General features: G+C 47.2%; 1 protein-coding gene across 1 annotated transcript in view; it reads right to left on the reverse strand.

Moving 5' to 3' along the window:
* The window catches only part of LOC135265066 (multiple epidermal growth factor-like domains protein 9), an 89579-nt gene that overhangs the window by 29117 nt on the left and 35702 nt on the right, over positions 1–24760 (reverse strand). Inside the window, exon 3 of the mRNA XM_064354294.1 lies at positions 4400–4539. Within this exon, the coding sequence (XP_064210364.1) occupies positions 4400–4539 (140 nt within the window). The remainder of the gene's footprint in view (positions 1–4399; positions 4540–24760) is intronic.

Raw genomic sequence — 24760 nt, forward strand, 5'->3', positions numbered from 1 at the left:
GCACTACGCGCCCTGCTGGTACGTGGCTCTCGAAAACCCCAGCATGGGCCCATAACGCAATAGCAGTTTTAGCTATCTTTGTGTTTCATTTTTTCTTTTGGTGTCATCTGTGTATTTGCCCCCTGATAGAAAACTAGTTGTCTCATCATGCCAATAAAGCATTTCTGAATTTGAATTTGAGGCTGAGGCAGAGAGACAGAAAGAAAGAGTGGAGAGAGAGAGATACTGAAAGCAAGAGATGAGGCAAAATAGAAGAGAAAGACAGGCAGAAAGACAGAGTCAAAGAAAGAGAGGAAAACAGAGTGAGGAAGACAGAGAAAAATAAAGTATGGATGCGGGAGACTCTAATCCAATCAGTCATCCGTGTCGCTGTGAGTTTGCTGTTTTCTGCGAGCCGTGTCAGTCAGCGCCGGGGACGATGGCAGTAAGCAGGAAGATCGGGGGTGGGGGGGGGGGGGGCGGAGACTGATCGGCCCGGGACACAGAAGTGACAGGGCGTGGAGCGGCGAAACGCGGATCGCGCTGACGCGACCGCGAGGTTCAGCCGGGCATGAAGCTCATAGGCTGGAGCTTGAGACGCACTGCTGACCGCTCGGCGACCTCTTCAGACGGTTCGGAAGTTCACCTTGAACGACCGCGCTTAGCACAAAACCAGAGGAGAAGAGAACTTCCGAGGGCTGCTGTCCAGCTCTAGGAGAAAATAAGGGTTTTCATACGCTCTATAACTTCAGTCAATAGCAAAACCCGCAGGGACCAAAAAACAATTGCTGATCATTTTAAGACACAAATCTTATAAATCATATTCAATTACAGGCAAGTGTGCTGCTTCAGCTAATAAACCTGAGCACTAATGTGAACATAAACAAGTGCCTGAGACCCACAGCTCATACTGGATACTGACAGACACTAAACAGGCAGACGACCAAAATGACACCAGTGTAAAGCCTGTTCATTTTAGGGGGTCCATCAGAGGCTTAACAACAAGTCAAATCCAATCTGAGCCGCTGCTTATACTTGGAAAGGTTACCATCTGGCTGACAGATGGAGTCAAACATTCCCCCCGTACTCCAAACCCCACACCCAAAGCCCTGTGTAACCTATGACAGGCCCACACATGGACACACAGAAATGCACACACACAGACACACACACATGCACGCACACACACACACCATGCACACATACACACACAAACACCATGCATGCACGCACACACACACACACACACAAATACACACACACACTCACACACAAGTGATGACAGGACAGTTTTCGCTTCTGCGTAGTCAGCAGAACAGTCAACACTCCTTACCCAGTCTATTGTTTCTATTCATCTCACTGTTCATTTTTCTATTTGTTCATAACCAAAAGCTGACATGATTGTTCTCTGAGGAATGTGCAGTGTTTCTGAAGTTAATTTATTAAAAAATGTATGTTTCTTCCACCTTTTCCTTATTTACGGTGTAAGCAATATTGCTTGTTTGGCCCAGAGGGCAAAGCTCTAAAAAGGTCACCCTGTGCCTACAGAGTTACCCAGTCTTTTCCAAAACAAAAACGCTGAATAAATTCTTAATTTACCTCTCCATCTAACCATGCAGAATTTGAAGAGTTCATATTTCTATTTTATTTGAGCCACCTGACTGCTCTCAGAAGAGTGGAGAGCCAGGCGGAGGGCGGAGCTACCATGGTAATGAAACGGGCGGGAACACGAAGCCCCGCCTCTTCACCGGTCGGCCAAGCGAGGCAGCGGACTACTGAGGCTCATGTCAGGGATGCGGGCCGGAAAAAGAGCCATACGTTCACCTGAAGCCGAATAAGAGGAAGGAGAGCCGCATTGATCCCCGCAGATCAATCCATAACCTGGCGAGGCAGGGCGCTGCATCAGGAACCCATCGCACAAAGACCGAAAAGACTCTTCTGATACCTTATCAATGGCCATCAAACACACTTTAATCAGCTCTGGCAGCGAGCCCAAGGGGTCGGCTGATGAAGCAGGCCGCGCAGAACCGCGTACATTTATTACACCGTAAAAGACGCTGTCAGCTACAAACGCTTTGGACCGGATTCAGTCCGCATTTGTCATCCTTTACCATGAGTTACAAATAAATTCATCTGTTCTTTTTTCTTCACAAAAACACAATTTGGGGAATCAATTCTGATGACGGCTGAAGACTGTGTAAACAAACAAGAACCATCTAACCCTTGCATTTCCTTTGAAGTCAATGCTGAGGAAACTTTTGAATGAAACCAGGCCTTGGTTTCTCCTGGCCGCCGACCATCACGGATGCAACGCGTGGAATTAGTCCCCGCTTTGTTTCTGCTCCCTCGTTGCCCGTGCCCAGAAACGGCTCTGCATAAAGCACTTGAGAACACCAGAAAAGATCAGACCGAAATCTAAAAAAAGAGAAAAAAACTTTCTCAGCAGGAGCAGCAGCAGCAGCTCATCAGCCGTTGAGAATGATCCGGACGAGGAGGTCTGCTGCAGCTGTGCGATGTGTGGCGCGTCTGGAACAGGGGCCCGTTAATTACATCCTACGCCGTGGCGCAGGGGGCCGAGGGAACCGAGCGGCGCGCGTTCCGAACCGGAGAGCAACGGGCTCGGCGAGAGACGAATTCAATAACCTCCACTTCAGCAGGGCTCACAAATGTTATTACGAGCTTCACTTTTTTTTTACCAAGAAATCGAATCGTGATTTAAAGCCCCGGAAAAGCGAGACTGAGATTGCGTGCGAGACCCGTTCGAGCCAGGGCAGTCACAGAAGAAGAGAAAAATAAAAGAGAGAAAAAATACAGATGTAGATTTCCTGCGCACCAGACCGTGGACCCCGGCGCAAACAGCTATTAAGACCATTATGTGACATGTTTGCGTTAGCCCTGTTTAATGGCGTGGATCGTGCAAACAAACGACGGCATTAGTGCAAGTGGGCCGGTCGTGCTGACGCAGGAGAGCCTGTGGCTGAGCCCAGTGCAGCACAGCTTTCTTCTGTTCCTTACTGAGGTTTCAGTGAGTACAGACTGTGACAGACGCTGAACGGTCTGTGCATTAAATCATACACGCAAGAAAAACCATAGAGGCGCTGCGGGAGGGATCAGGTGCCTACAGAGGAAAAAAACTGTTTGCAGTAAGTTCTAGAATGATAAAACTGAATATGGCAGGTAAAGAAACCTGCTTTAAATGAACTAGCAATAAAATAAATACACACACGAATAAACACCTAGACAAAATGCTCTGCTGAGAGTAAGAAAAATACTGGAACTGTTGGATGGCTACTGTATATTTGATATTTCTTCTTTCAGCAAGAATGAGAGAACTAGCCTGATCCGGAATGCTACCAGGCACACGGTGCCATTTAGCACTTCATCCAGCAGATGTAAGGCACGAGAGCACGGCATTAACTTGATAAAGACCAATCGTGCCGCTAAAGTGTTTAGGAAGTGCGGAATAATTCGTTTATCGCTTTTTGCCACTTAGCTGATGCGCCCCGGATCGAGGGGCCACGAGAAACAGGGGGGGATGGAGTAAAACTCGAAACGCCGGGCACTCCCCAGCCCAGCCGCAGGGGGTCTATTTCAGACACAAAAGGGTTCGAGCTGCTTCACTGACTGCAGACAAAAAGTACAAGACTCCCGTTTGATATTCCAATAAGCCTTTCCCTGCCCCAAGAGAAGGTATGCCAGCCACCGTGCACAGTAAATCAATTTAACTGTCTCAGCATATGTACCTTTATAAAGCTCAGCTTTATTAAAGAGAGTGTGTGAGAAGTGAAAATGAAGTACAGCCACTTTAGATAAATTAGATAAATATACCCCCTCCCCCCCACCCCCGACAATATTAGATGGATTTAAATGATCCTGTATGAATAAACAAGACAAATGTGTCTGCATGCTGCTTTTTGGTTTGTTTTCTCTTTTTTGGCTGAAATTGAAAAAAATGGTGAAGTCTGTGAATGCCAGACAACTGGTAGGATAACATTTACAAACACCACAAGGTCTGATTTAGAGGAGCAATGGTATTACTTAAGAGAGGGAGTTATGTGTGCGCACGTTTGTGTGAGTGTGCATGCATGTACTGTATGTGATGAGCGTGGTAAAGAGTTCAGTAGTGAATGCAAAACATGCAACACTGTACGGTGGCCTCTCTCACCTGTAACCTTTAGAAGACAGGTAGGTACTCATCTGTACCTGTTAGAGGACAGATACTGTAGGTACTCACTTGTATCTATGAGAGGACAGGTAGGTACTCACCTGTACCTGTGAGACGACAGGTAAATACTCACCTATACCTATGAGAGGACAGGTAAGTACTCACCTGTACCTGTGAGAGGACAGGTAGGTAATAACCAGTTCCTGTGAAAGGAAAGGCACTCAACTGTAGCTGTAAAGATAGGTAGGCACTCACCTGACTGTGGATGGCAGTAGCTGGAGTGGTTGTTGCACTGGCATGGCTGGCACCCCGTGTTGCTGAAGTGGAAGTACCCCGGCTGGCACTCGTCACACTTGGGGCCGTACACTCCGATTTTACACACACATGTTCCGGAGCTGAAGGACAAACAGAAGGAAAGGGAAAAAAGGAAGATTTACGAGGAGCTGCATGCAGCCAGGCCAGCTGGACTCCTCATCATAAACAGCCGATAACAAGGCAACGGTTCACAGTAGTGGTTAAGTTGTTAAGCTTACAACACAGAGGTTACAGGTTCAAAACTCCCAGTGGAGCAATGCCACTGCATCCGGGAGCAAAGAACTTAGCCTGGGTTGCTTCAACTCAATTATTTAGTGGTATTTCTGTTACTTACAGAAAACAAATAAACAAATTGCAAATGGTATAATCTGCTCTAGACAAGTACATCTGTTCCAAAACAAACTAAACAACACAAAAGCTTGGACTGGCAGGATTTGTGTTTGTGGTGCCAACAAACTATGAGCTGAGAACTGTTAATGACTTGTGTCCTAGGCTTTCTTAGGGGGACCAATTACCGCTTGTTAGGACAACCAGGTTAACAGCTGGTCGTTGCCCTTTGAACTCTGAGGGATAAATGGCCTGACTCTTCAATACATCAAATACCGTGGCTTTCTCCTGACCTCTTAAGTTAACCATTCATAAACATCCTTCCCCCTAATTCACATTTCTGTCCTCCCCTCCTCCCTGCAGTTAATCCTTGCCTATCTCTGCGGAGGCGCCCTCTTTGTTCTGGAAGCTTCCAGTGCACTGGACACTCCATTCTGTCCCCCGAAGATTACAGGGCTCTGGCTTGTTCTGTTTTTAATCTAATGATCATGCGTTGTGAAACCACTGTCCAGAGTTCACAAGCAGAGAGGCCAGGCCGCGCAAACAGAGGGAAAAAGCAAGGTCTCACCAACGGGCAGATCAGAACTAGTTTACCAGGCACGTATTTATAGTGTCAATGCAGAAATTATACCACTACCTCTTCATAGTGTTAAGTTGAAAAATCCAAGGACACGATCACTTTCTTTGGTTTCTACATAAACAGGACGTCTGCCGGGCGGGGCACGCGTCAGGGCAAGGACGCTCTGACCGTGACCGTGGAAACGTGAGCTTCTCAGAGCCTCTTTGTCCTGAGGCTCGTTCGGTGAGTGGGGAGGCCTTGAGCAGTAAGTGGGCCCTGAGCCGCCTTTTCACTGGAGGCCATTTTCCCTCAATGTGACAGCAGCCAGAGCGGTGGCCTTCACTGCGAGATGAGCAGTCAGTCAAAAGAGAGCGGCCTTTATGAAACGGGTTGTCCTACGTCCGCCATAGACACGCTCACTTTCGAGCGCTGCATGCTGATAAGCCTGTCTCATTTCCACCCATGTGAACCTGACATGCACGGTGATATGGTGAAACCTCTGAACGCTCGATTAGATTTTTTAAGCGATTGATTTTTTAACGTCTTCCGTTCTGTTCTTCGGTTCAGCTCTGTAGTGTCACACAGAGCGGTGAACGATTCGCACAGAATTACAGGGAGAGAGCTTGATTCATTAGTCTGCCCGCAGGTAAAATCCATTTGATCTTTATTGAAACATTATTATGAATAAACCTCTAAATAATCCCCCACTCCACTCCTTGCTGAGTATGATAGTTTTGAGAGAGACAGAGAGAGAGAGAGAGAGAGAGAGAGAGAGAGACAAAGAGATAGAGCAAGTCGAAATATGCCTGCTGTATCTGTTGAAATAGAGAACCAGTAACTGGGAAATCTGGCAGCGTCCGCCAGATGCAATTACGAAAGAACTGGAGCAGAGAAATAATTTTGTGACAGAATCTGGGAGAGAGATTTGTTTATTGCTTTCCTCTGTAAATACGATGCAGACGGTTAGGCTTGGCCGGGGGTCAGCACAGAACCGGGAGGGCTGAACGTGTGCCCGGCTCAATTCGGCTGTTGCAGCCGAAACAGTTCCACGCAGACGCGCGCAGAATCTATCTTCATTAGGGAGTAGTAAAGAAATTAATGTCCTGCCTGACTCTGCAATAAAACCGAAGGAAGACCCGACACTTAAATTCACTGCGCTCATCGATTTAAAAATGGCTTGACGAAGATGTGCTCGCTCTGCCCCGTCCGGCCCCGCCCGCCTCACTCTGAAGCATTAGCTATGCGATGGTGCACCGAGAGCTACATGCACTGCTGGGAAATGGCACAGCAGCGCAAGCTGGTGCTCTGTACATAAAACACTGGGAGGGGAAGGTAACCTTTGGCTGTCCACAGACACGGCAGTATCGATTTTTTTTTTAAAGAGCTAAAGCCTTTTTTTCCACCAAATGTCCTCATGACAGTGAAGCATCAGGAGCGAAGCGCGTTCAGTCTCCTCAAAGCAAACACGTAAACACTTCCCAGTCATTTGCAGGGTGCTGTGCGGGCACTCAAATTCAACTTAACATATTCCCCGACACACTGGGAGGACATCAAGCTGTCACAATCCAGACAGCTCAAAGAGAATTAGCGAGGGTTGGCATAATTACACAACAGGAAGCATTTGATTAAAACCACATCTGTAATTATCCCAAACAGAGACATAAGACATGCAGCCAGCCTGTGTTGCAATTTCACGCCCCCAAAGCTTTCCAGTGAGCCAATTTTTGGATGAGTAAAAAAAAATTCTGGCTTAAGGCAGTCTCGTTCCTTATCTATCCTTCAACATGTTATTGCTGGTGGGAGAGTGAGGCTTATTATTCTTGTTCTGAGCACATCCTTCGTGTAGAACTGAGTGGCTGGTGTAAAAAAAAATGTGTTACATTGCTGTCTGTAGAAAAACACTATGATTGGTTCAAATCAGTGTATCACTCAAAGAGTCCGGTAGCTCCGCCCATTTTGGCATTCACATGGCATCTCCCTCCCCATCATTATATTTTATTCTACATGTTTTATTTTTTGCCCTTGTCTGCCTCATTCTCACTCACTCGATCAGACTACATTACCATAACCTCCCCAAAAGTGATTACATTACCATGGCCTTCCCCAAGCCTGACTGCATTACCATAGCCTTTCCTACACTTTGTAGTCAGAACTGACCTCATTAAATGAGAATATACCTGGTAGCCTCTGACCTTATCACTGGAATCTGTTTCCTTTCCCTCAGTTCTACATGACAGTTAGCGCACCTGTCACAGACAGCATGATCAAAGCTACTGAAGCTAGACTGAAGCGCAGACAGGGCAAAGAGAACCACTCCTAATGAATTACTGACAATGCAAACAATCCATATAAACAGCTGTATGTAAGTAAGAAATGGCCAGTTAGAGCAGTCTGTCAGACCAGCTAAAGAGCAAAACTCGGCACCCAGTTTACTGCAGTCAATTCCAGCGCACAAGTGCAACAGTGGAGGTCTATTGATTTTGTTTTATTTCGTTCATCAGCTTTCCAATGAGAGATTTGCACTTCTCTAATTGCACAACCCAAGTAGAATCTACGAGCCGTCAATTCGCTTTCTTTTATCTTGCGCTGCTACCGTCGTTATTACTAATTAACTTAATTGAAAGGCTATATCACCAACGAAGCCTGGTGAGTTGGTCTCATTCAGTAATGCGTTTAGATGCGGTGCGTGCCAAGGAGCTATGCTAGAAAGAAAAGGCAATGAGAATCCCTATGGAAGGGATGAGGTCTGAGGTCCGATTTTCAAGTGGGGGTGAATTAGGTTTCCTTCCCCACAGATCTACACCTCTGTGTGATGGGATGTGTTGCCTGGGACAGCTGAATGAGTGCAGCTGAACGAGTGTGAGCGGATGAGAGAGAAAGAGAGGAAGAGAGAAAGAGAGAGCAGGAGGAGTGCACATCGTATGCTCAGACCAAAGCTGCACACATGTAGGCTGAAACTCAGCCACTGCCAACACTACCGCATTTCAGCACGCCACCGTTTAGGCCTGCTAACACTCAAGCCTTCCATTAATAAGCAGCCGCTGAATTATACATGAGAATGCTGAGAGATGCTCTAAAGCAGCCCACGACTCCAGAAAAACGACAGAGAAGATGCAGCAGGAGTTTATGAAGGAAGACAAATAGGGAGGCAGCTGTGGCCAGCATTCCCATTCCACACAGGCGTGTGTCCGCGCGCGAGTGTGAAAGTATGATTGAGTGAGTCAGTGATTGAGTGAGTAAGTGATTGAGTGAGAGTGAATGTGTGTGTGTGTGTGTGTGTGTGTGCGTGTGAGGGTATGTGTATGTGTGCGTATGTGTGTGTGCGTGTGTCTGTCCTACATGTGTTTCCCTTTGTTTTCTGATGTCACAGAGTGACCAGGTCCATGCACAAAGCCTTTGTTTTTTCACTGCAAGTGGCAGCACGTACTGTAGGCAGAAACCTTTCACAGGAGACAGATGGACTAGTCTCCAGTATCTCCAGCCATCCCTCCCTGTTCCTCCGCTGGGGCCAGGGGCAGGAGACTCGCAGTGCCAACGCTCTCCTTTTCCCTCACACATCGCCGGCCTCGCCCGGCTGGCCGGCCGGCTGGCTAATCTGTGAAGATCCTGCTACAGAGCAGGCTGGCAGAGCCCCTCTGATGCAGGAACGGCAGATTGGATCCTTTCTCTGCCGTGGCCGAGGCTGCTAGGCGACGCGCTTCCATCACTCAGCGCTCTGAGCTTGCGAGGGAGCCGGGGAAACGCCGTTCTGATCCGTTTCAGGATCAGTCAGGCCTTTGATGCGTTTGATCGTGAAAAACGAAACGAACAGACGCTCGGGGTAGCAGGGAAACGCTCCGCTGTGCACCAACATGTTACGTTATAAGAATAACAGCAGCGTCAGAGTCAGGTAGTATGAGCCGTGATTTACAGTTATGCTGCGCATTATGAAACAGACACCCCCCAACCACCTTCCCCCCTGCCAAGTACAGCAGGAATACTGTACCTTACAGGAAGGCAATCCATTCAAACAGACATGAGTAGTGGAAAGGAAGTCATTTTGTATGTGCATGAATGACTGCGTGCGCAAGTTGGGAGTCATAAGTTATTTCACGGCTCAACACCTATAAACACACACACACACACACACACACACGCGCAAGCAATATATAGTACAAGTATATATGTGTATATGAGTCCAGAGGGAGCTGTGTTACTATGGCAATGATCCAGGAGTTCCTTATTGGGCAGTGGGGACAGCTAGCTCCTCACAGTACGGAGACTGGAGCAGCAGGCAGTGTGTCCTGGGAAATACAGGCCAACATGTCGGAGGAGCAACCCTGGCTCACATCCCCCGTGAGGCGGTGCATAAGTCTGACACATTAGGACATGTAAGAGTCACATGGTCCCTCCCACCGAGAGCACAAGCCGACAGGCTGTCACGGTTAATACGACTCCTGTTTTTGATCTGGGTTTATGATGAAGTAAAATGAGGATAAACTGCGCAGTGTTTCACATCAGAAGATTAACGCAGGCCACCTGTGAACCGCAACAGACCATCATTTTCAGAACACATCATTTCTTTCGCCCGTCACCATCACTAAAATATCTCAGCACGTGAACTCCTATGACCTGATTATGTTAAAATGGAATTCTACCAGAACCAGAACACGTGCACACAGAGACAGACACAAACAAGCACACACAACACACAAACATACACACATATACGCAGACACACACACTCACACACACACAGACACCAAACACATACACACACACATATACACAGACACACACAGACACATGGAAACACACACACACACACACACACACGCAGAGGTACAAAAAGACACGCCCATACACACAATCAAAGCTGCTGGATTGTGATTGAAATGTCAAAGGTCTGGACAATGATCTATCCCCCAGCCAGGGAGGCCAGCCCCCATGCACGCTACTTGGTAATTACACAGGGGTGCAGGTCACTGGTCTCTCGCCCCCTCTCCATCTGGAAGGTTCTAAATCAGACTGGGCCCTGCAGTTAAAACCCCCTGCAAGGTGGTGTTGGGTTTGAGAGGCACAGTGGGGAGCCACAGGCCTGCTGGGGGCCACTCGGACACAGACATCTCTGGAATGTTCCCCACCAAGCTAGGAACATTCAGTCCAAACCTACCAGCACCTCTGTCTTTCTTCTGCTCTCAGACTCTCTTCCTTACATGCCGTCTCCCATCTCTCTCTTTCAGTCTTCCTACTCTCTTCCTATGTTCTCTTCTCTGTCTCCCATAATTCTCAGTCAGTCTTTATCTGTTTCCAGCTTCCATCTCTTTGTCTCCTGTCCCCTCAGTGTTAAATCTCTCGCTGCCCTTCTTCTTCTGTCCGATTTTCTTCTCTTTGTCTCTCTCTGAAATCTATGTTGTCATTTTCTCTCTCTGTCCATCTCTCTGTCTCTCTCTGTCTTTTGCTCTCTCTGTTGTAGGCAGGGTTGTGTCTGTGACTCTACATGTCTAGCTGGACACCATTATAACCCCATTATAGCATTAAGACAGACCATTTGGCACTACACAACAAAAATATCAGGGCATTTTCCTTCCCGCATTAACTCTTTGACCCTTAGGCCAAGAGACATAACACCAATAGAACCATGCTGCAAAAAAGGATGTGATTCTGTCATTTGTGTGACTAATTTGTGTGTTTTTGAGAACTTCTTAATGGCCCGTAAAATACACTAATTGTAATTGAGAAGCATCAAACTTGCTTCCCTCCAGGGCATCTTTAGGATATCCACAGTCAGTCCAGCCACTCGAGAGAAGCTGGCTGGGCTGGTGTTTTGGCTGATTATGGTAACATTAGGAGCACAGGGAGAAACAGGGTGTCAAGTGAAGTCTGCTGTTTGTTTCTCCTACTTGAGCTCTCCGACGGCAGGCATTAGCTCAAAACTCCCTTCAGTCCGACAGCGAATCCAGGGTCATCAGGAGTAAACGCACATCAGCAGGGAGATCACGACTGAGCACGAGGTCGAGTGCTCTGAAAACAGAGCCACAGGAAACAGGAAAGGCAGTTTGAGACATCGCCGTCCTAATCCCAAAAAACCAAGCTGTTCAATCCCCCCCCTGAAAAACTGGTTAAGGTGAAACGATTCTTTGTGAGGTACAGCCAAAAAATACTATTTTTCGTCTCAATTACAACTACGCTCGGTGGGACGCTTTATAAGACACCGCTAGCACAAATGTGGTTAAAGAAAGGCAAATAAATCCAGGCACCTTGACAGCGGCAGCCTGAGGCCTAACTCAGTGAGGGATTTGGAGAGGATGTCTCAACGACTCTGAACGCTCGGAACGGTAGGGATAAAAGAGCTAATCCAAAATGAGGCTCTTTTCCTTCAAGGGGCTTTCTCGTTAAGTTGGGTTCGGATGCATCGTCGCTGAGAGGTGATTCAGCACGGCCCCCTCTTTGAGAAACTGGGCCGAGTGTTGGAGACGAGGGAGCTCAGGGCTGTCTGCGAAGGTGACGGCTCGGCCTCGTGGGCTCCTCAGACCGGCGGCCATTTGGAAACCACCTCAGAGGGAGAGCCGAGGACCAGTACTCGCCCAGCACTTCCACAACGTTGCATAATTAACGGGGGTGTCCACGCACGCCCGCTCCACTGGCTCCTCTGGTTGCCGGGGCCGCGTGGTGGATGTGTGGGGGGTGGCTGCCAGTGCTCCGGTGACGCCGGACGGATGGCGATGGTAACCACGGAGATCTTGTTCCCTCGTGACAGGTCCCGTGATCAGACGAGCAGGCTGAGCGTATGGCGCACAGAGACGACCCAGTTCCCTCATCATGGCTGTGCCACTTTCTATTAGCCAATCCGCTCGCAGCCTTCACTCTTCATAGGCACATACTGTAGAGAAGGCGAGCTGGGAGTAGAGAATAACAGCCTCTAAATAGAGCTGAAGGCCCACACTGGTGCTGAGGGGTTGTATATGGCACCCCTCACACCCGATTCCAGTACGAACATGTCTGCCCATCTTTACTGGAAGGAAAGTAATTACACAGGAAAACACATAGATGCTCTGGTAACAAAGAAAACTATCTAAAGCAGATATCAGCAGACTATTCCCTGAATGGACAGGCTTGCAATAAAGGGAAGACATTTACTTAAGAATGATGAGCAGCAAGTCAGCAGATTCTGCATAGTGCCACCTGCAGGCAGACAGGAACCTAGATGCCTATCTGGAACTTGGCTGACTGCCAGCTTTGGCACTGGGAGCTACGGAGGGGTGTGTGCAGGGGACCTCTCTCCTTCTCCAGGGTGGACAGAATTCTGATCAATCATCCTTCCTTTTCTCCTTCGTGATGCAAATCTTAGAAAATCTCTGATCTTGGACCAAAAGAAAACAGGCTTGCCATCTTTAATGTTGCCATCGTAAGCATTTGGCTGTCATCTCTAACTACTGCAAGAGAGACAGAGAGAGAAGTCCACAGTGAGTAGAGAGAAAGAGTAGAAATAATCAATAATGGAAATGTTTTCCAAAGCAAAAAAAAGTACAGTGGGAGGGTATCTTCATTAAATTCTTCATTTAATCATAGTTGATGCTGATTTAATTAAACATTCTTTTGAAGCAACACTGCTCAGTTTTCCTGAATTCAGCCTCTCTCAGATCTACTCCCTGGGGCCCAGGATGAAGAGGTTGTGAGCTTAGATCCACGCCAGTCAATCTTTCATGCCTCAGTCTCGACTGCATTGAATTGCAAATAAAACACACTCAGACACCCAGAGGACTCCGCTCCAAATGAGGAGAGTGATAGGCGCTCTGACACAGGGACTGCTTTGAAAAGGAGTGACTGTGGCAGATCCTTGTGCTCTTTAGATCCTTATATTTTAGCGACACAGAACTGAAATGGACTGGAATAGCGAGAGACCCCCATGGACACACACTGAAGGTTGATAAAATAAGAAAAGAGTGGGCCGGCAGTGACATTCCCAGGCTGATCCAAACTGGAAGCCGGTTAGAAGCACTTGTTTTCATTGGGTTTTATTATAGACATAAGGATAATGCTTCCCATGACAAAAATGAAGCCGGCCTAAGTATTACAGGCTCTCGGGGACGGGCTCCCTGCGTAGCGCAGTCATTGTTTGCATCAGCGAGAGTCACGCCCTCTGATCTGTTAGGCGTTCCAGGTAAACAAAGACCACGCAAAGTAATCTGAGGGGAAATCAGATACAAGCTACCAGCTATCCCCTTGCGCATCATCATCATCAAAGAGCTGAGCCTCCTGAATATTAACAACCAGGAAATAAACCAAAATAACTACTCCCATGATTCCCCCGGGGGTCTGGTTTCACACAGGGGCTGTGTTAGCCTCCGCCGCCTCTCTGGCCGAGGTAACAGGCGTCTCGTTAGCCGGTAATGAAACTCGGTAACGTGATTAGAGGGAACGTGACGGGTTTCTGGACTCTATGCTGTGTGGGGCTCCCCCCCCTCCGCCCCCCAACACAAACAGGGAGGAAGACCAACATCACCAGGCCGATCATCTGCTCAGAGCCTCCTCTTTGTGCTCTTTATTGTTCGGTTTTAACGAGCCGTTTATTTTTGAATAACACAGAAGGGGCAGCCCCCAACTGTTTTTTTTGTTTGCCATCTTCTGTTAATCTGTCCCTTTGCTCTGCTACATTGTATAGGTCGTCTGTCGAACAGGATATAAATCATTTCCTGTTTGAATCTGGATGGAGAGCGCATGCTTTGCCCAAAGCCGTCCAACACTGACCACGCAGGGCTGATTCTACAGCAGTCATCTGTCTTTTAGAGGACTGTCCTCCACAGAGGCTACTAACTCGGAAAAGGAGATTGCAGATTAAATCTTTAAACTCGTGGCACCATGCCTCATGTGCATCGCGACTTTAGTAATTTTCTCTGGCTTTCTTCCAATCTGTTTTTTTTTTGGTTTCTGGGATGGGGAGGGCAGGGGATCATTGCAGAATGAGAGAACTGCCCTCTTTCCAATATAAGACTTAATGGGATCAGACCCACTTCATGAACTGAAACTGATTATATACACTCCACAGGCCTAATACCCTGGACACTACCCACTGAAGACTTAACCAGCCTTTTCCTCAGACTGTCCCGGCGCAAGCCAATTTTCCTGTTGACATATATCTTTACCCAACCCGGCCATTTTCTCTCGCAATCAACCCTCCTTATTCGCCTCAGGGTTTTTAATGCAAACGGATGACACCTGCCCAATGTACACAGAACGGAGATCATTTGAATTATAAAGTAGCTGAATCCCATTTCACGTAGGCTGGCATCAAATATTCATGTGCAACTGAAACGTGCAGACAGCACCCACCAGCCACTGGCCTACCCCCCCCCCCCCAAAATACCCCCCCCCCCACCCACCTTCATCTCGCTCTCACTTATTCTGGTTCGGCGTTTTCTACCACAGCTACACCAGCCTACATGTTTCAAAGCCTTGGAGAAAATCGAAGAGATTACAAAGGACAAGAAAGGGAGATGTGAGCGTAGGGCTTGTGAATCAGGCAGTGGTTTATCCAGACTGTTTGATGTAAATGTTTTGATGTTTTTGATGCACAGCCCCGAATGGGCACATCCAGAATCAAATCAAAAGCTCTCCGCCCAGAACAAAGGGGCCCGGCCAAATTTCATGGGCCTCTGCCCGAGGAAAGGGATTTCCTTTCATTCCTTTTTCACGGGGGCGAAAAGCAACGACACTCAAAACTACCATAGACACTATCAGTGAAATGAGGTGTGTAAATAAAGTGGCAAAATGATGGCCCACAATAGAGCGTTATTGGCCTGATAAGCTGGCACAGCGGGTATTCTCCCCCAGCTGCTCACACGATATGCACACACACACACACACACACACACGCGCGCATGAACACACACACACACACACGCACGCACTCACGCACGCACACACGCATGCCCACGCACACACACGCACACAAACACACACATATGTACACACAAACACACACACAAACACACATATATATACACACAAACACACACACACCTCACACACACACATACACACACACACACACACAAACACATGCACACGCGCACACACACATACACACACACACATATGTACACACAAACACACACACGCACACACCTCACACACACCCCTACACACACACGCACACACACACACACGTGCACACACACACACACACACGTGCACACACACGCACACACACACACGCAGAACCCCGCTGTGAGGACGGTGGGTGGGCGCATGGGGTGCGACTGATAAAAGACGGAAGGCCCTGCTGCTCGCCCAGCGGGAGGCCGGGGAGAAGCTAATCCCGGAAGCTGCGGGAGGAATAATCTCCCTTCTCTCCCCCAGACCGGCCATCTTCTGCGCCGGAGTGGAGGAAACTCTCGAACGTGAACCCTCACCTAGTTCCGCTAGGGTGCCAGCGAACACCCGGGATCGAAGCCTCTGCCCCACACCCTCCTGACCTCACACTGACCACCGATGTTGGACCTCAGGAGCAGCTTTGGGCTTTGCTGAGTTTCCTTCAGAGCACAGCCACCGGGGTCTCGAGAGGCCTGTCTGCCGCTGGTGTCACCTAAACGCTTATCCTGACAGCCGCAACATAACGCAGCCGTCGAAGGTATGCGGGGTTCTTCGTCCTGACCGTCTCTGCGCTCTCTCCCTCCCCGAACCCCTCGTCCTGACATAAGCTCCGGGTTCGACGGTGAGGCCGAGTGAGGGAGAGCAGACGTTAACAGGAGACAACTCCTTTTTTGTCTCCCCTCCTGATGAAAAAGCCTTTTGAAGCCACGGAGAGGACAAGGCTGTGACAAGGTCCAGAACACCAGGAGTCACAATGGCAACACTGTGAAGAAACAGGAAGCTCAACAGGGTTCTGACAGAAGTGCTGGAGAATGGGGCCTCAGATTCGCCAGATCAGGAGAGGAAGACCCAGGGCCTCAGAGCCGTGACTTCGGTCCAAGAACACCACCCGACCGAGAGAACGGCACAGGGACACAATTCAGCGCCAACTGCACCAATTGAAGCTGGGACATTTTGTTTCAAATGGAAACAATCACTGCTTCCCAAAGGCCGTATGAATGGCTCCTTTGTGCTCATTGGAAAGACTGGAGTTGAATAGTGAAAGAGCTCAGAGTCCAGTGCTACAGAATGATGTTATACACTGTATCGGTTACACTACAGCACTGTTCAAACACATGATATGAAAATATGACCTTGGGGTAGAGGAAACTTTGCAAGAAAACTGACGTGTACCTCTTACCGATACAAATAAGAAACGATCCTGCTGGAATCTGTGAGGGACAAATGCAACATAGCTGGGACTCAAATACTTTCCACTACGATACTTCAGTACAGACATCTGCTTAATGCAAAAAAATTCTCGTTCCAGAATTGGAACATACAAAATTTGAATGAAGAATGCGTACAACACAACCGCGTTTTTCACACAGACAAGAGTGGACATTCTACAAACAAAAATACTTTCCTTCATTCCTTATTATCCATACTCTCCTGAATACTGATTATAAGGAATAAAAATGGAACTTTAAATGAGTACTGGACATACTTTACACTATATTCTGAAACACTGTAAGCAGTAATGCATAGATTTTCAAAACCTGACTACACTGCCTATTGTGTCTAACCAAATAATACTGTAGCGATGGACTCAAGGGGCTGACCAAACGGATCTGGAATAGCACTCATGCTTTTATTGTATGCAGAGCAAGTAGTCAAGTCAGAACACACTTCTTAACAGTGGGGAATGCCCGAAGGCCATTCCCCACACAAAACATTCCATTCACAGCTACCCGCATACACAATACACACAAAGCATCATGGGCAATCGCCAAACAACAACAAATATGGTGGTGCCCCTGAACTTAACCGAGTGGCTAATTAGCTACTCTGCTATCCGCTGCAACAATGCTATGTGTAGAATTAGCATCTTGAATCAAGCATCTTTCCCTCCAACTCCAATCACTTTAAATCCATGAGATTTTGATAGTTCTTCGCTGGCCGACCCAGACTTTAATGTATTCTTTTGAAAAGCACTGCCCAGCTTCTTGGAATTCAGCAGTGCCTCTTGCACACCGCTCTGAGGTAAATCATAGCCTATAAAAGACACGTGAGAGGGAGGAAAGCACAGAAAAAAGCCATCTCAAAAAACTGGAAAAATATTGAACTCTGGCAAAAGTTTAATAATAGAACATGCGCTGCCAAGCATACTACAACAAGAATACATGACAATAAACAGGATTTTAAATGAGTAATTAACTTCAGATAAGATACATGAATTAATCGTGCATGTACTTTTTTATTTTTCCTCTCACAATGTCTCTGTTTTACAAAGAATACACACATTAATGATTCATGAATGCCACACATAATTTAATGTAATATATGCTATGCTGTATATTTTGAATTCTCTCTGTTTCTGAAGTAGGTGCCTCTGGTTGGATTATGGGAAAAATGGTATAAACTGTATTAAAGGCCATACATATCTATTGTGTACTTTTATGCAATGATGTGGTAATAAGATGTCCACCCATGCACAAATGTATGAAGCAGGGTCTGACCTGCCGTCACTGTCAAACTGATGTCTCTTTATGGTCCCCCCACAGGGAGGAAGGGAAGCTCGTGTGCAGCTACTCAGTATGCGCTACCTTTGGAACAAGGCTGTCTGGCAAAGGGCATCAGAGCGCTCCCAGCTGACTCTGCGGTGTGCAGGGCAGTAAGGGCTGACCCTGCTGTATGTAATTCAAGCTGTATGTCATTTCATTTATTCAAGGATGGATCTCCTTCATGGCTTGAAAATAAAAAGGCCTAATAGCCACGTCTTGAGTCTTGAGTTTCGAGACCTCAGGTACCCATTCACTTTGCCAGACCTTAGAGGAAACAGGCTGATTTAATTCCCCCTTGGCTTTAGGCACTTCTGCCTTTGTGTGAGTACAGTGTGTTTGGGGGTAGGGATCAGGTCTTGTTTCTTCGAACCCCCCAAAGCATTTCTGTTTTTAATCATGGAAATATGGAGATATAACGAGGCAAAGAAGACTCCCCACAGCAGCTGGAGGTCGATTAATGACAGTTTGTGTGTATGTGTATGTGTGTGTGTGTGTGTGTGCACGCGCTTGTGTTTGCACACGTGTGTGTGTGTGTGTGTGTGTGTACAGGATGTCTGTGTGTGCATGTGTGTATGCGCACGTCTGTGTGCTTGTACGTTTATGTACGAGCATGGGATGTTTGTTGAAGTTGAAGTATCTACATCTGCTATTCCTCATCCACAGACAGCCCACGTCAGGACATTCCTTGTCTCTGTCCTCATTACTGAGTTGTGCGTCAGGGTCTTGCCCTCAAGAACAGAAGGTCATGGGTTTACATCTCCAACACTGAGGGGAGGGAGCACAGCCCTGATTCCACACAGATCAGACTGGGGGAGACAAGTCTCAGCTTGCAACCCAGTTCAAAACCACTATCAAAAAGTACATGGTTGTTTTAACAGATGGAGTAGGTCAAATTAGTCACAACCCAATGTGCAATAACCAACAAGCATGCCTCATATGTACCTAATTAAGACAAAAACAAGTGACTGTTTATAACACAGAGTTTTTTTTTTCAATGAGCAGCTCAAACTATTTCAGTGTGGTTCTGACCAGACAAAGTCAATATTTGCCGGAGATGGGCTCATTAATGTTTCATTGTGCCGCAGGCTGAGGCTGTCGGGCCTGGCTCTGGCTAAAACTGTGGGACAAGTTAAGCCGCATGCTAAGTAGGTCAGTGTTACACGGAGGCTTAAGCCTTCTTTTATTGCTGCCATGGAAATGCACGAATGCTCTGTGCGTGAGCCGCGCACAGCGAAGCCAGGGAATGGCTGCGCGCGTCGCCGCAGGAAGCGCACGATCGCTACCCAAGATGCTCACTTTTGTCAGGGTGATCGCACAAAGGCACAGGAGTACCGCGCTTCAAAAAAGATTAATGCCCGCATTGAAAACGAGAATTATGATCGCTGTCGCCGCAATCTCTCAGAATCATCAGTCTCGCTCCGCGTTACGTACGGTTTGATGAAACGATAGAGCGCCGAGGGCTGTTATACTGGCTTTGAAGCGTACTTCCAGGCACACGCTGTACCTCTAACGCAAAGCCGAAAGCGCAATGATTAATTTAGTGTCTACAGGTGCACGGCCATTACTTGAGCGTAATCATAATGGCCGTGATGCGTCTGGGGGGGGGGGGGGGGGGGGGGTGGGGGGGCTGCGGTAATCAGCCGTCTGTCGCTGCGGCTCACGTGGGGCCCGGCTACTCTCAGCACCATCGGGAGGCCGGCATTAATTATGGAGATGGACTCAGAGTAGAGGCCCTTCCAAAAAATAAAAAATAGGGGGGTCTTTATTTCTTCCCCTCGTGGACTGATTAAGGGGAGTTATATTGTTCACGGGGGACCGTCCAGGCGGAGCTCCTGATATTTTCAACGCCTTAAGATTGATGACCTTGGTGGCTTGGTGGGTGAATGAGGGATAACTGTTTAAACGGCAAGCTCTCATTTATTCGAGTCGTTGTGACGGCCTGGTGTTGGTAGAACACTGTGGACGTATCAAGAGCTCTCTCACCCTGCTATGGGCTGAGAAATATGCCTCTGCACAAATTACAGACGCTTCAGTATTTCTGTGGAGTGAAACCATCCAAGTAATAATCCATACAAAGTGCAATTCTTTTGGTTTAAGCCCTTTAGACAGAAAGAAAGATTTAAAATATGGGTGAAATATGGTGCTCTAATATTTCTACACCGCCTAAAACTCTTCTCACACCATTTCTTCCAAACTGTCTGGACTGCTGGGGATAAATCAACTTCTAACACAACAGCCACGTGACATCTTAAACAGATCATCCCAAAGCACGCTCATCATTTGTACCAATTCATTACAATGCAGCCATGAAGCAGCCAGCTGTCCAGCAGCCAGCTCATATGTTCCTGCCTAATAATCAATTTGTTCCGAGTAGTATCACAATCTTCATGTTGATAGGCTATTAGTGTCGATTTTTCACGGTCAAATTCTGTGAAAGAACATGTGAAAGGTAAATGCGTTAACCCCAAACTTCCCAAAACACATCCAGAGCTGTAAGACAGACAGAAGAAGTTGAGCGTGAGTGTCCCAAGACAAAAAGGCATAGGCAACCGAGACAATTAGGGTGTGTAGACGATGACAGATGTCAACGATGACAGAAAGCAAGGCTAAATGAAGGGATATAGGGATGAGAGGTAAAGGATATTTTACTTCGTCTCAGTATTCAAATCAGGGCATGTACAGAACATACCCACCCAGTGCTATTTGAAACCATAATGTAGTCTTGAATGAAATCTGCTGTACAGTTGATTAAGAAAGAGTGGGCAAGTATGATTATGATTATGATTCTGACTGCACCTTACACTGTGATCATGACACTGCTATTTACTTTTATTCAGCTACAGTACAACTGTACATTAATCCTCAAGCAGTGCACTTTAAACAATTTACATTCCATGCTTTCTGACCTGTGTACTCTTCTGCTCCCTGCTCTGATTCTCATCAGGATGGTACACTGAAACGAATGACAGATCCTTGAAGCTCACAGACATGGCGTTCTCAAGCAAAGCCACCGAGATTCAGAGATCAGGTTTCTTATGATGGGTCATGACACTGGAGGGAAGGGTGGCTTAAGAAACAGCGCGATAAATTATGAATGTAGTGATACTGCTTTCTTGTGACAGACGCATTTATCACCAGCTTTTTCAGACCTCACCCTGGCCCTTAGACTTGGTTAAGCTTAAGGCATTCAGACACTGAACAGACACCGGAGAAGCAAGAAAGACCAAATTCATTCATAAATTTCCTCAGCCAAAAACAAAAAACAGGCCCGGCTAACTGCAGCAGGAACCACCCTATTTTCTGCATCTATCAAGCCCAAGAAAAACAAGCTACAAGTTGTAAGCAGCTCACGTGGCAAGGCCGGAGTCTGGCTCAAGGTCAGGCAGTCAGGCGGCCTTTATGTAACACGGCAGAGCGAAAACCCAGAACGTGCTGGCGCTCGCAGCCGCCGCTCCCGCCACAAACGCACGCGGCTTCTCTCCAGGACCCACGCTAAAAATACAGGCCCAAGTCCATCACTTAATGTGACCCGTGGGAAGATGAGTCATGAGGCCTAGTCCACGGTGCTGCCCTCCCTCTCGCCCCCCCCATCTTCGAAAGCATACTGGAACGCAGGCGGACGCGTAAACGCACGTTTGCACGCACAAACGCACGTATGCGCGGACAAAAGTGCAAACAAGCAAACATATGCGCACACAGGTAAATGTATGCATATATGTGTATATGCACGTACACACAAACACGTGTACACACGCACACACACACATGCACGCACACACACACATACTGTAGACAAGAGTCCAGACTATTAGATTATTCTTCTTTGATTGAAAACTGTTGTGACACCGGCTACTTTCAAGAAGTCTTGTCGGGCTTTTCCATGTACTTTTCTCTTTACAAGTGAGAAGGAGGAATGCCAGAACTCGCCATGTTGGACTGTGATGAGAACAACAGACACTGAAAGAAAAAAAAGGTATTTCTTGGACCCAGAATTCTGCCAGTTTGTGTACACAGAGATGGTGCTAATTTGGAATGTGCTAATTTAGGTTACTAACGGCCCTGGGTTAAATGTGGACATGTTTACACGAACTTGGACTCGCAAAAAGTAAGCTGAGATTTGTCTTCTACAACGTAAACACAGATGACTAATCCAAAGGAGGAGTTGGGAAATGATTGGCGCGAGCAAATTCCAGCACGTCTCTTGAGTAATGCGCAAAGATGCGCGTGTCTGCAGCACACACGGTTATCACTCTGGGCTTCTCGTGTGGTCCGTGTGGAAAATCAATTAGTGCGAAAGTATGCTTCCCTTTTCATTCATTAGTCATGCCACCCCACTCCCCCGCCCAAAACCCCCCCCCCCCCCCGGCTTTTCTCTGCCCTCCAACAGGACTGACTAAAAGGTTTGCTTTGGAAATCAGGAGGAGATTAAGCCAAAAAAAACTTTTCACTTCTTAACAGCTCAGTACTTGATTTCTGGAGCATAGCAGGAAAAATGTTGCTGGAAATGAATGTATTTCGCATTTAAAATACATGACATAATTGGGCAATTAAGGTATATCATTTTAATATGAAAATTCAAAACTTGAAGGGCTCCAACGAACCAACAATAAGTCAACAATATGTTCAAAATTTTGCAGAATTGAAACAGGAAACTGAAAGGGAAATTAACGAACCGCTCCATGTTTGCTGTCTACCTATCAGAGTCAAACTTTCACAGGTGGAACAGGCCCCACACTGTCTGTTTCTCCTTTAAAAAAAAAAAAAAAAAAAAACTCTATTAAGTGACAGGAACCACTGAAAGGGGGGGTGGAAAGCTGAGCCGGGACCTCCGAGGCGCTGCTAATTGCGCCTTCGCTGTATAAACAGACCTCTTGGAAAGGGAGCTGAAGGGACCTCAGAGTTCTGGAAGGCTTGGCCAGCCTGAGAGGTTCCAGGCACCTGGAACGCGTCGGGCCCCGGGGCCAGCGGGAGCATTGACGTAAGCGTTTCTGCAGCCCGCCACACAGGCTGAGGGCTGCGGCGGGAGATTCATGGCTGCGCCGCGCAGCGCTACGTGTCTGCACAGCGCACTTCAGCGGACGGAGAAGAAAGAAAAGAAAACCGCCTAGTAATTTCGGACACCGCTCACCCACGCGCACGCTTGGGAAACAACGAAACAGCTACTTCCCTTTCGCAATTTGAAACATTCAAAAAATGTTTTCTATTCGCTTTAAACCGCTTTAGCCTCTTCTTGGCAAACAGCTGCTCGGGCTTGTAAAGACCCGGCCGAGCAGTGTGCTCTCGTTCGGGAAACATGGCGGTCCTGAAATGCCATTATCTTAAATGTACAAGACCCGAGATGCTCATAGGCTTTGAAAGGAGCCGCTCCTCCTTGATTGAGTGCCCTGGAGCCTTTTCATTATGCGCTGACAGGATGAAGCATGGCCGGAAAGGTGATCCGGGCGGAAGTGTAGCCATGGTAAAAACAGAAGCTGACACGAACTTGCCGCAGCGTCGTTTTACACTACAGAGGCACAAGATAAGATGATGGGACATGACATGGGCTCACTGTGACACCTACGCTTTGAATTTTCAAAAGTTGCTAAATGCCGAAATTGTCACAAGGATCCTTTTGCACATACAGACGATTTTTCTATTGAACACACTACCCATACCAGGTTTAAACAATTACACACTAACTGTAGGCCATTACATAGTATATTTACAGTGCTGAAATGCGCTATGCAGGTAGCACACAACAAAAATCATAACTGTACGACAGAATGTATGCCAACAGATCACATTGAATTGCCTCCCAAAAAATGAGGATCCAGACATATTCAACTTCTGCCCGCTCTTTCCATTCCGAACTGTTTTGACAGTTGCTTACTTTCAATAGAGAGCAGGGTGACTCTGAAGCTATGAAACCGCCCGTGAAGAGAAACACAGGATGTACGAGTCAGAGCCTGACCGAGGTGCGTTATTAAGATGATGCAGCGTGAGACAAAGCGAAAGTGAGACAGCGGCTCAGAGACAGCCCAGGGGAAAAAAACATGCAGCATTTTTTATTCACGGTTAATGTATACAGTAGCTGCCTTTTACACTCTCAGAAGCGCAGCCGTGAAGGCTATTACACTGCTTTTCTGTCAAGCTGAAAAAGAACCACAGTATGCAGACCTACTGTATTTTGGCTTTAGGATAAACTTGCAGCTAGAACTGGAACCACGGCTCTTGGGAGAACTATCAGAACAAATATCTGCATTGGTCCACCAGCTATACGCTCTGCCAGAAGACCAGAACTAACTGCTTAACCAGCATTTGGTATAGCCAGAACAGGAAATAATCTGAGCCCACCTCAGTGAACGCCTGTGAGGATGCAATATTTTAAGCGTCCCTAGTGGATCTTCTGGCTACAACTGCAGCTCTCTGCACTTGTCTTGGACTTTCCACCAAACAACAATTTTTTAATTCAAGGAATCTAAGAACACAAATACCTATTTTCAACTACTGATTCCCAGTACAGATAAAAACAAACAAACACTTTACAGTATTGGCAAATGAAAAGCAGACATTTTTTCAAGTTTTGCAATTTACCTTTCTGCTTTTCATTGTAACATTGCTACATTGCAGTAGTGTAAGTTCATAATATGAAAAAACCTAATGGTACTGAACAAAAAAAACGGCTGTGTCCAAACCAGCCCCCCAGTACCTGTTCTTACGCACCAGTCACAGCCTGGTGTTGGTATTCAGATCAGGTCTAAACATAATGGTGTGGCAGCAGGGTTCATAGCGTGTATACATCACATAAGTGAGACCCTC

Source organism: Anguilla rostrata, chromosome 10 (genome assembly GCF_018555375.3).
Source record: "Anguilla rostrata isolate EN2019 chromosome 10, ASM1855537v3, whole genome shotgun sequence".
NCBI classification, from domain to species: Eukaryota; Metazoa; Chordata; class Actinopteri; order Anguilliformes; family Anguillidae; genus Anguilla; species Anguilla rostrata.